A 12298-nucleotide genomic window follows, 5' to 3' on the forward strand; every position below is an offset into this window, starting at 1 on the left:
TGCTTGAGCCTCTCTTGTCTTGGGGGAGGGCAGACTTTCTTGTAATCCCAAATCTTTTTTAACTACTTACCGCCTTAACTTTTCTGGATTTCACAGCCAAACTTCTTGAAAAAGCAGTTTATCTTTTTTCCCCCTCATGCATCCATACCATTCTTAGCTGACTAGCTTTTCCTTCTAACGATGGCAGACTCTGCATGTTTTGCCACTAAAAACAAAAGGGCAATTTTGAGTTCTTATTTGATTTGCTCTCTCAGCAGTATTCAGCAAGGAAGATTCTTACCTTTTTCATGTTTTCTTCCCTTCTCTTTCATGAGGTCCTAATCCTCTGGTTTCCTTAGGCCTCAAGGGCAACAATTTCTTTGTATCCTTTGAAATGTTGCAATTTCCTTTTGAAAAGGAGACGGTATCTCGGCCATTTCTCCCCTCTCCTTTATTCATCCTAGTAGAGTTCATCAACCCACAGAGCTTCAAGGGCCATTTATGTACACACCGTCTCAACTGTTTCTCTCCAGTTTAGGCCTTTCTTCTGAACTCTACACAACCAAGTGTTCAAATGACATCCGCACTGCATATCTCATTAATATTTCAAAATCATTTACAAGATTTTGGGTTCTAAAACTGGACTAAAAATATCTTTTCATAGTGCCTTTCCCCCTCCACCACCCCACCCAGGACTGCACCTTTGATTCCCTGCATCTTATAAAATATCCCATGATCTAGCCAGAACCTAGAAACAATCTTGGATTCTTCTCTCTCCCTAGACCTCTACATCCAATTTAGCACCAAGTACCATCAACTCTATCTGCTATCACTGAATTCAGTGCACTTTTGCATCCCCACATCACTACAAAGTCAAGTGCCCACCAAGTGTGACTGAGATTACTGCAGTTTCCTCCAAACTAGTCTCTCTGAACCCACGTTTAGTTCCTTTCAATCCATCCTGCATACTGTGCCAAAATGACCCATGTAAATGCAATTCAGATAATTTTAATAGCTTTCCACTATTCTTGGGATGATGATCAAATGTTTTAACACAGTCTAGGTTCTAGAAGGTCCAGCCCTTGTCTATTCCTCTAATTTTGTATTCTTTACTCTTTTTAAAAAATGTTTATTTATTTTGAGGGAGAGAGAAAGCCTGTGCACATGCACATTGGGGAGGAGCAGAGAAAGAGGGAGAGACAGAATCCCAAGCTGGTCCTGCCTGTCAGCCAAGAGCCGGACACGAGGCTTGATCTCACAAATGGTGAGATCATGACCGGAGCCGAAATCGAGAGTTGGACGCTTAACTGACTGAGCTACCCAGGTGCCCCTGTATTCTTTACTCTTGATTTCACTCTGCCCAGTCCTGTATTACTGTAATTGTTTTAGATCATCTAATGAAATATTCTCATTCTCAAAGAAGGGTCTTTGCAAACGCCACCTCTTCTGCCAGGAAATGTTCTCTCCCGCACTATAGCCAACTCATACTTGTTCTTCAGTACTCATTTTAAAAATGATTTTTGGTAGAAATTTATTCACCATAGTACCTCACCTGTTTAGGTCTACCAGTTGTATATCCCTGCAGCATCTTTTACTAGTCTTGCAATGACTAATTTTAATGCTGGTCTTTTCTTCTACTACATTGTCAGTTTGGGGAGGGCAGATACCATGTCTGTACTGTTCGCCACTATATGCTTGCCATTTTGCACAGTCAGTTGACTATTGAATGAAATAAATTTTGCAACTCATTTATTACTAAACGGAATAACAGTTTTCCTTTCTAATGATTTTCGATGATGTATTGATTGACATGGGGTAAAAATACAGCATGAAATCTGTCTTCAAATATATTGAGTACAAAAGTCTCTACACTTTGTTTTTTGAAAGAGAGGACAGAAGGCAAACATAAGGTAGAAATTAACAGCCTTGTGGTATTTATGTCACATAATAACCTGAGCCATGGTTTTATGACCCTTAAAAAATATGTACCCTTTTTTTTAAGCTAAGCAAGATTCACTTTTTTTGTTAAGTTTATTTATTTATTGAGAGAGAAAGCGTGAATGAGTGAGGGAGGGGCAGAGAGGGAGACAGAGAGGGAATCCCAAGCAGGATCCTCACTGCCAGTGCAAAGTCCAGTGTGGGGCTCGAACCCATGAACCATGAGATTATGACCTGAGCCAAAACCAAGAGTCAGATGCTTAACTGGGCGAGCCACCCAGGTGCCCCTATTTACTCTTTAAAATGGTAGAATTTAGTTAAGTAATGAAGTAAAATATATATTTCAATATTAACAAATAATAGAAATGATTATTGTCCCATAAGTCACAATTAATAAAGCATTTATACTCAAACAGGAATTTTCCACATTACCTATCCTTTTAATAATAAAAAATACATTTAAGTTAGAGATCCTGAGAGATACTAAGGAAAGGAAAGTAAATAAAACTATTTTGCTTAAAAAAAATTTTTTTTTTAACGTTTATTTATTTTTGAGACAGGGAGAGACAGAGCATGAACAGGGGAGGGGCAGAGAGAGAGGGAGACACAGAATCTGAAACAGGCTCCAGGCTCTGAGCTGTCAGCACAGAGCCCGACGCGGGGCTCGAACTCATGGACCGTGAGATCATGACCTGAGCCGAAGTCGGACGCTTAACCGACCAAGCCACCCAGGCGCCCCGTAAACTATTTTGCTTTTAAAACAAAATAAAAGATAACTAGATTTAGGTTTTCTGCTTTTGATTTAATAGGTATCTCTAAATAGGGTGTGTCATAATTCATCAATTTTAAAAAATCACTGTGGACTAATTTTATCAGTCACATACTTTTAAAATTCTTGGAATTTGGTGAGTGACTTTTTGTAGGGTTTCAGATAATCATAATAAATATACAGATACGAAAAAAATGTAGGTATGGGTTTTGCATTGGTGATACCACACATTGAAAAAGTATAGAAACTCCACATCAAGGGGGCTTTCAAGGGGCAAGAACTAGTAATAAAACCTGTAAATCTTGTATTATTTTCTAATTTTTTTTTATTACGTTTATTTATTTTTGAGACAGAGAGAGACAGAGCATGAACGGGGGAGGGGCAGAGAGAGAGGGAGACACAGAATCGGAAGCAGGCTGCAGGCTCCAGGCTCCGAGCCGTCAGCCCAGAGCCCGACGCGGGGCTCGAACTCACAGACCTCAAGATCGTGACCTGAGCTGAAGTCGGACGCTCAACCGACTGAGCCACCCAGGCGCCCCTGTATTATTTTCTAAATATACAGGCCAAGACATCAACTAGAGTATATTTTTCAAAACAATAATGTATCCCAAAACAATATTTCCTTAAGAGCTTTGAAATATAAAATAAAATGGAAGCAGACTAACCTTATATAATTTCAGGAAAAAAGGAGCTTTTACATCTATTAATTTATTATTTAAAAAAAATTTTTTAATGTTTATTTATTTTTGACAGAGAGAGAGAGACAGAGCATGAGCGTGGGAGGGGCAAAGAGAGAGGGGGACACAGAATCTGAAGCAGGCTCCAGGCTCCTAGCTGTCAGCACAGAGCCCGATGCGGGGCTGGATCTCATGAACCTCAAGATCATGATCTTAGCTCAAGTCAGATGCTCAACTGACTGAGCCACCCAGGCGCCCCTCTATTAATTTATTTATACCTTGATGAAAATGCGTTAACCTTTGATTTGATTGATATTAACCTGTCAGTTGGCACATGTAAAATATTTTCTGTGTGTATATGATTAAATGAAACTTCAAGTCTCTACTGAAGATGGTTTATGTAGCCTTTGACATGGAACCTGAATATTTAAAATATTGACATCGCTACCCTCAGTTCCGTGTAGATAGGATGGAGTAACATGAGCTTTAAAGCAATGAAAGATGGACCAGATGCTTCCTTTACCAACCACATGGGTTCCAGCAAGTTAATTCTGTGAAGATCAGTTTTCTTACACAAATATAGTCTTAATAATTCCCTTAGACTCTGTCCCAAAAATAAATAAACGTTGAAAAAAAAAATTTAAAAAGAAAAAAAAAAAAGGGGGCGCCTGGGTGGCGCAGTCAGTTAAGCGTCCTACTTCAGCCAGGTCACGATCTCGCGGTCCGTGAGTTCGAGCCCTGCGTCAGGCTCTGGGCTGATGGCTCGGAGCCTGGAGCCTGTTTCCGATTCTGTGTCTCCCTCTCTCTGCCCCTCCCCTGTTCATGCTCTGTCTCTCTCTGTCCCAAAAATAAATAAACGTTGAAAAAAAATTAAAAAAAAATAATTCCCTTAGAAGATACAATTATTTTTATTACTAGTAATCATTTTTTATTAAATCATTTTATTATTCCTCTTTTAGTGTTTTTTTAAAATTGATATTTGAGAAAGAGAGAGAGAAAGAGAGACCGAGAGAGAGAGAGAGAGAGAGAGAGAGAGCGCGCGCGAGCGCGCGCGCGCGCGCGCGCGTGAGGGAGGGGGAGGGGCAGAGACACAGAGACAGAATCTGAAGCAGGGTCCAGGCTCCAAGCTGCAAGCATAGAGCCAGATGTGGGGCTCAAACCCATGAGCAGTGGGATCATGACCTGAGCTGAAGTCGGATGCTTAACTGACTGAGCCACCCAGGCGACCCATTTTTTTTTGCTTTTTGTTGTTGTTGTTGTTGTTATTCTTAAAGAAGGGAAAGACATAGTTTGTGAGTCTGTTCAGGGACTTTATAATGTTATATAATATCTGGAGAAGTTGCAGAGGAATGTTTAACTCTAAACTAGAGGGAGAAAGCAATTTGATGTCAGAGTTTTGTTTTCTTTTTTTTTAACATAAAAGTGGAAAATTCAGAGCAGAGTAGGAGAGGCCTCTTTCTACATATCAGTGCATATTTCTAGCCCAGCAAAATATTGACAAAATGTCACATATATACTTTTAACTCTTGATTTGTTTCATTCTATGATTAACCATCTCCTTAACTATGTGATAATGGGTGGTAACTTTTGAGCATCACAAGCAGGGGAAATGGAAATCAGAAGTTTCCTCCCCTCCTCTCCTACAGACCTACCTAGTTCTTTGCATGGAAAACCATAACATTTTTTATTTCTACATAAATAGCATATAATTTTTGAATGAGCTGAAAAGTCTACTTTTTAGTTAATGAATTAGCCACTGAGAATAACCTTTGAAATGCATACAGACAGCAATATTGGCAATGAATCTAGTACGTTATACCTGAGAGTCTTCTGTTAGGTGGAAAATGCAAAGGGCACCCGGCTGAGAGTCAGAAGACCTGGTCTGAAGTTTTAGCTCTGCCACTGATATAAAATATAGGCTTAGAAAGGGAGCAAATGTGCCTGGGGACTCAATTAAATTGTCTGCAAAACGAGAAGGTTGAAACCAATCAGATTGTGTTTTAGTCACTTACAGCTCCAAACTCTGGTGCTATATGAACATTTTGTTTGCAAAATGAAGCTGGGAGCGAGTAGTGATTTATACAGTATTCTTTGTGGAATTCTTTCGGCAGTATGAGAGTTTTCCTTTACTAATCTTGCAGTAGTTACTGCTTGGATGGTAGCTACTGCAACCAAAATAGCTATCATAGCAACCACACATCAAGTACCTACTATGTGCTCGTCATGAGGCCAGGTACTTATCATATATTTTATTAGCATTAATGTATGAATTTTGACTACAATTTTATAAATTGAGAAACTGAGATTCAAAACAATTGTAATAACTTGGCCCAAGGTCATAAAGCAATAGGTAAATTTCAGAGGCGGGGTCTGAATCCAGGTATTCTGATACCGACAGCTATTTTTCATTTTCTTACTCTGTGTGAATCACCAGCAGTCTACACTAGCTGTGTGATTTGGAGTGTCACAGGTCGCTGGCATGACTTTACATACCATCTGAATACTGCTGTCTCCTGCAGTTTTATCTCCAGCCCAGCCCTCTTCTGTACTCCAGACTTACATATCCATCTATGTACTCAACTCCTCCACTGACTAATAGCCATCTCAAAAATATATTCCAATCTAATCCAACTGCTCAGAAAATCCTGTTAGCCCTTCTGAAAAACACATCCAAGTTTGATGCCATTCTGCCACCCTCATGGTTTCTACCATAGACTAAGCCACCAGCATCCCTTGCCTTCATCATGGCAGGAGGCCCCCGATCTGTCTTCTTTCCCTCCACGTAGTCTGTTCTCCATGCGGCAGCTAGAGTGGTATTTATAAAATGTGAGTCAGATCATGATATTCTTCTGCTGGAAATCCTTCAGCCATTACTCTGCATCTCCTTCAAAGTGAAGTTGGTGTTCTCATCATGTTCTACAGCTGCAGCTCCTGCCCTCCACTCACACTGACTTCGTCTCCTACTACACCCTGCCTTTCCCACTCTGTCCCAGCCACTCTGGACTCCTTGATGATTCTTGAACATACCAGGTGCATTTCTATCTTCATACTTGGCCTTCATATTTGCTATTCTCCTTACACTTACCTTTCCCCTACATTTCCATTTCTCACTGTCTCCCTTCCTTTGAATCTCTACTCAGATGCTCTATTTTTAGAGAGGACTTCCCTGGTCATAGGATCTAAAACAGTACCTTACCATTCTTCTGTTTTTATACAGCTTTATTTTTCTTAATATCACTTATCACTAGCTGACATATGATCTAGCTCTCAAACACACACATATACACAAATGTAGCTACACTAATGCAGGAACTTGGTTTTGTTCAGTATTGCATCCCAATGCCAGAAGAACACCTGCCATATAGTAGGTACTTAAAAAATATTTTCAAATGAACAAACAAATGAGTAACAAATGAAAAATAAAAGGGAATAAGCATACGTAGCTAAAATAATAAAAACTAACATGAAACACATTTCTGACAAGAATTTTAGGAATATGGATTTTTTAAAACGTGTTTATGATCTAGAAACTATAACCATATTTTATTTAACTATCAAAACAAGATATTAGGCATATCAAAAGCATTTTCAGTTTTCAAAATACACCCTGGCGCAAATATAGTAAGCATAAGTATAACTTCTCATTCTGCCAAAGTCAAGAAACAAAGCTAATTTGATATGCAACAGCTTCTAATGAAGATAACAGCTCTTTAAGAAACAAGACAGGATTTTCTTCGGAAATAGAGATATTAGTCTAGGCTCAAAATACAATTTTCTTTATTGTGAATGGGCACTTTCTTGTTCAGAAGTTAATGATAATAAATACACAAATGACCTCTTAACTGTGCCCAAACCCACCATCACCATCTCCAAGCATTTTTACCTTACAGCAAAAGGCATGTGCTTGAAGTCAGAAAACCAGGATTTGAGCAGAGGGCTTCTGTTGTGAAGAATAAAAGACAAAATCACTAACCGAATCACTTGCAAACGCTACAGTATTATACACATCAAAGGTTACTAGGCTTTCCTATCAAGTATGTCACTGTCATCAAAAGACTGAAGAACTTATCTTAGACTATTAGTACACTTGCCTTTTCTTTTCTTCTGTCTGTACTCCAAGATGAGATATGTGAAATATAGTATTTTTATTCAGGTAATTAGAGATTTTAAAGAGTCTACCTTTTTCTACATTGGAAGACATTTGTGGCTTATCAGCCATTTATAAGCTTCTTATCGTTCACTTTAGCAAATCTCATAAATTTACCTGGCTACCTTCACATTGCAATTCACATCACTGCAGTCCTCTGAACAACTCTGCCCTGGGGTTTTGTTTCTTCAAGGAAGCTGGTGCAAACCCTCAAATTCAAGTTGTGTCTTGATTCCCAGAGAGCCAGAGAGCCCCCACTATAATCTATGTCCTCAATGCCCAGATTCTCTGATTGAAATTTCTTTCTTTCTTTTTTCTTTTTCCTGACTGAAACTTCTATAACTGCCCTTGTCCTCTACCACCAGGAGTCTCTTTTCTCAAAGGGTCTTAAATTAGGACTCATGGGTTCTCTAACTTCATAGAAGTTTTTGGAGTTAGATGATGGCTTTCATGACATTTTCGAAGAAATACATGATCTCCACACAAAATGGTTAAAACAAAAACTGATTTTTTTTCTTTAATATTGGGCTTTCTTAATTCTGTCTCCTCACTCAGGTTCAGGACAAAATCAATTTTTTCTCATCTATTCAAACCCTCCATTTTGTTACTTGTTTTGCATATAATTCTCCAACCTCTGCTTCATGAGTCACTTATTTATTCAACACTTATTCTCCCAGTATCTAGTTTTAACACAGCATTAGACATAAGTTTGAATTTTCACATAATTTCATATAAAAATGTTTATATAAAGGGCATATAGTTATTTAAAAATATAATAAATAATTTATGGAAAGGTTTATTTAGTGCAAAGGTTACAAATACCCAAAGCATAATAATAGACCATGGCTTATAATTCAGGAGACCCAAATCTAATAGTAACTTTATTATTAATTTCTTTCTTTTTTTAATGTTTATTTATTTAGTTTTGAGAGAGAGAATGCATGAGCAGGGGACGGGCAGAGAGAGAGGGTGACAGAGAATCTGAAGCAGACTGCGTACTGCCAATGTAGAGCCCAACGTGGGGCTCAAACTCACAAATCATGAAATCATGACCTGAGCTGAAGTTGGACACTTAAATGATTGAGTCACCCAGGCACCCCTTTTTATCCATTTCTAATGCTAACTCATAGATCTTTATCCCCCATACCATTGGGTTCTCTTTCTTGAAAAACAGAAGTAAGGAAATATTGCTTTAGATAATTCACAAAAAAAGTATTAAGTCTTAAAGCTTTTCAGATTAAAATATGTTGATGTCTATGCAAAGGACATAGGGGAAGAAGGGGACTGAACTAGATGTTAAAAGGAGACTAAATTCTAAAATGCTGTGCTTTTGAAAACATCATTTACCACACTGCCAGTCAAGTCCCAGGACATGATTTACAGCCCTCCCACCCAGAACTGAAACGAGTTTCCTGTACCAAGTTTATCCTATCTTCAGAATTCCTTACCTTACCTATTTCAAACATTTTCTCAGCCTACTGGGGGTAGCGAGCTTTCACATCGAAAGCCTTATCATGTCATGGACTCTTTCTAAAGAAGAAATAACATTAAAAATTGCTCTGAGACTCTGCTTAGATTTCAGTTTCCCTTTCAGGAATCTTACCTCTGGTTCCTGATGTGTATCAATCCTCATCCCGAGGTTTAAGTGTTCTTCCTGTAAAAGTCCCTGCCTGGCATAGCCCAAGTCTTCCAAATCTTTGCTTCCTTGGTTTTCTCAGGGCTGGCTATCAGTCAGACCACTATCCCTCACCTAAAATAAAACCTCTCATTCACAACTACTCTATTTAACTTCATATTACCATCTCCCACCAAGGTGTCATCAATCTCATTTCTAGGAAGTAGTGACTTCAATAAGGAGAATGAAGAATAAAATGAGGATGTATATGGGTTGACAGACAATAAGCCTTTGGAGAGACAAAATTGTAGCAGGACATGTGACTTGAATAAAACATGGCAGCAAGTGAGAAAAAGAAAAAAAGAAAGGAAGAAAGAAAGAAAGAAAGAAAGAAAGAAAGAAAGAAGAAATAAAGGGAAGGGAAAAAAAAGGAAAGGAAAGGAAAGGAAAGAAAAAGAAAGAAAAAAGAAGATCAGTGGGATGCTGTTGGGGAAAATTTTTGGAGATATATTTGAAAGGCCAGTGTGTATACAGTTACAATTATAAACATTTACTAACTCAAAGTTTTCAAGTGCTGAAATAAAAAGCAGGAAGTAGTACAACTCAGACCAAAAAGATATAAAATTGTTCCATTCAGATTATGTATATAGTTTCCAAATGTGAAAGCAGTAAGGAAAATTAGCTCATGGAGGTTACCCATTGCCTACCATTGTAAAATATGAAGACTTATAAAATGAGAGCCTTGTAACATGATCAACATTAATGAAGAAGTCTCGGATGTAACAAGTAATTTAGAAGGACACAGAGGAGTAGAGAAGAAAGATGTAGTAAGTTGGGGAGAGGTGAACTTCAAGAAGATGAGGAAAACAGGTTCACTTACCTATGATCCCATTTGCAATATGCTAACTGTTGAGTAAGAGGAAAGAAAAAAAGAGCACATCATGTTGCCAACCACACATATTTAAAAAAAAGATTCCCAGCTCAATAATTCAGTCAAAGAACAAAATCATATTAAGCAACTGTTTGAAAAAGGATATGAATGTACCAAAATCTTAATAGCTAGTTTTCTAATGGGGTTGAAGGGAGTTAAAATGTACAGGGCAGGAGTGGCACTGAATCGAGAGATTGCTTTCCCTTTATTCAATACTATAAATGTCTGAAAAAGAAAACACAACATATAAGGCAGAATTTAGGATCTTAATATTAAAATTAAGAACGTTTAAAGAAAAAGGTGAGACCATTATTTAAAATTTTGCATTATAAAATACTATAGTAATACACTATCAACATGCAACACGATGATAGGTGCTTTTTCTGAGCACTATTAACTTTCCTAAATTTGGTAAGTGACCCGAGCATTTAAAAGAGAAAAAAAAAATGTAGTCGATGCCATAGGAATTCTTAGCATCCTTATCAAGTTTTGATAGCAGTATTTTAAAACCATATTTATAATTCGCAAAAAGCATGAAAATGGGGCTTTAATTACTTCTTAATTTTGATAACAATTTTCATGAAAACTTCAGAGTTTTCCAGGTGTGTTTTTGGATGAGATTCTTTTTTTTTTTTTTGAACGTTTATTTATTTTTGGGACAGAGAGAGACAGAGCATGAATGGGGGAGGGGCAGAGAGAGAGGGAGACACAGAATTGGAAACAGGCTCCAGGCTCTGAGCCATCAGCCCATAGCCTGACGCGGGGCTCGAACTCACGGACCGCGAGATCGTGACCTGGCTGAAGTCGGACGCTTAACCGACTGCGCCACCCAGGCGCCCCTGGATGAGATTCTTTTGGGGTACTTAAGTCACCTACTATTATTTCTTCTGCAGCGAGCCATGGGAAGGGCAAAGTCTATGGTATGAAGGCATAATCCTGCTGATGACCAAAATAACTTACTTAGAGGTTGAGATTGTAAAAATGAATTTAGATACTGCTCCTGGAAATTAATATAATATAATATAATATAATATAATATAATATAATATAACCCTTGTTTTCACTTTTTGCTTCATTGTACCGTAAGCTGAATAGACTTTTTGCCCTTCCTCAGTTACCAACTACATGATGCTTCTTTAGTTCTGTTTTGTCCCGGGAATGTAGGTTCAGATGAGTGCTTCCAAAAGACTTGTAGGATAATGGGTCCATTACATGCTCAAGCCCACTCAGCATCCTAGTGATACTTCAGACAGAGGGGAAGAGGCACATCATTCTTTACCAGACATCTGTGTGACTAGCCCAGAGCCAGTTAGGAAGTGGGGGAAGTAAAGACAACATGTCTAAAAACTCACTTTCTTATTGATATAGTACGGGTCCAGGTCCTCCAAGGGCTCTGACACCATCTCTGGAGGGATGTCTCCATAAATAAATGGCAGAGATTTCCCTGCTTCCAAGTCACTGTTTGGCTTTGGGCCATTTTCATCATCCTCATCCTTACGCTCTTGTTTGGGTCTCTTAGCTTTCTCTTCTGCAATGCGTTGTTCAATAGCAGCAAGGGATTCCCTGGTAAAGAAGCGGAAGCTGTCAGGTCCTGGTGGTACCAGCACTGACTGTGCCATCTTTTCATCCTGCTCCTTTAATCACTGTTTAGCTCCTTGCATAAGAAAGTGCTATGGAAACGAGAGAGAGAAAGAGAGAGAGAGAAAGAGAGAGAGAGAAGCAACAGTCATTAGGATAAAAGGTAACTGTGACAATTACATGATACAGAGATAAAATATATAAACCAATCTGTCTGTAATATTTACTAAGGAAGCTGTATTTGGCATTCAGGGGATTCTCATGCACGCATTCATTTGCTTGCATGGAGATCTGTCTTCCACATCCAGTAGATGTCTATGAGGTAATCTAGTCTCCCACTCCCAAAATGTTTTAAGTGAAAATATCCAATTTCGAGCTCAGAAATGGAGGATACTGGTTTGTGCTTGCTGTTTCACTTGTGTGAATATTTTGGCAGCCATCTTTTTCAGCATCCTTTCTGAAAAAAAAATATCAGAGATCCAAAACAACAGATGAATAATCACCCAAAATTATAGAACCTGGGCTATGCAAGGATCTTGCATGTATCTCTCCATTTTTTTCCATGTTCCCTTTGGCCTACTTTTCCACCTTTAATAGCTTATTCAAAATCAACGCACCTGGTAAAGAGCTCTGGAAATCCTGAAATGCCAGGCTATGGAAACAT

At 38.4% G+C, this 12298-nt stretch overlaps 1 protein-coding gene across 11 annotated transcripts in view; it reads right to left on the bottom strand.

Annotated features, from left to right (window-relative positions):
• LOC124515213 (sodium channel protein type 2 subunit alpha) overlaps positions 1-11675 on the bottom strand; it is an 85671-nt gene extending 73996 nt beyond the window's left edge. For all 11 annotated transcript variants that reach the window (XM_047083898.1, XM_047083893.1, XM_047083895.1 and 8 more), the window contains exons 1-2: positions 11409-11675; positions 10163-10281 (exon numbers count right to left, since the gene is read on the bottom strand). In XM_047083898.1, the coding sequence (XP_046939854.1) occupies positions 10163-10281; positions 11409-11675 (386 nt within the window). The remainder of the gene's footprint in view (positions 1-10162; positions 10282-11408) is intronic.
• Between the last annotated feature and the right edge of the window lie 623 nt (positions 11676-12298).

Source organism: Lynx rufus, unplaced genomic scaffold, assembly GCF_022079265.1.
Source record: "Lynx rufus isolate CCGP_SWC_20201006 ecotype Redwood Valley unplaced genomic scaffold, mLynRuf1.p SCAF_2, whole genome shotgun sequence".
NCBI classification, from domain to species: domain Eukaryota; kingdom Metazoa; phylum Chordata; class Mammalia; order Carnivora; family Felidae; genus Lynx; species Lynx rufus.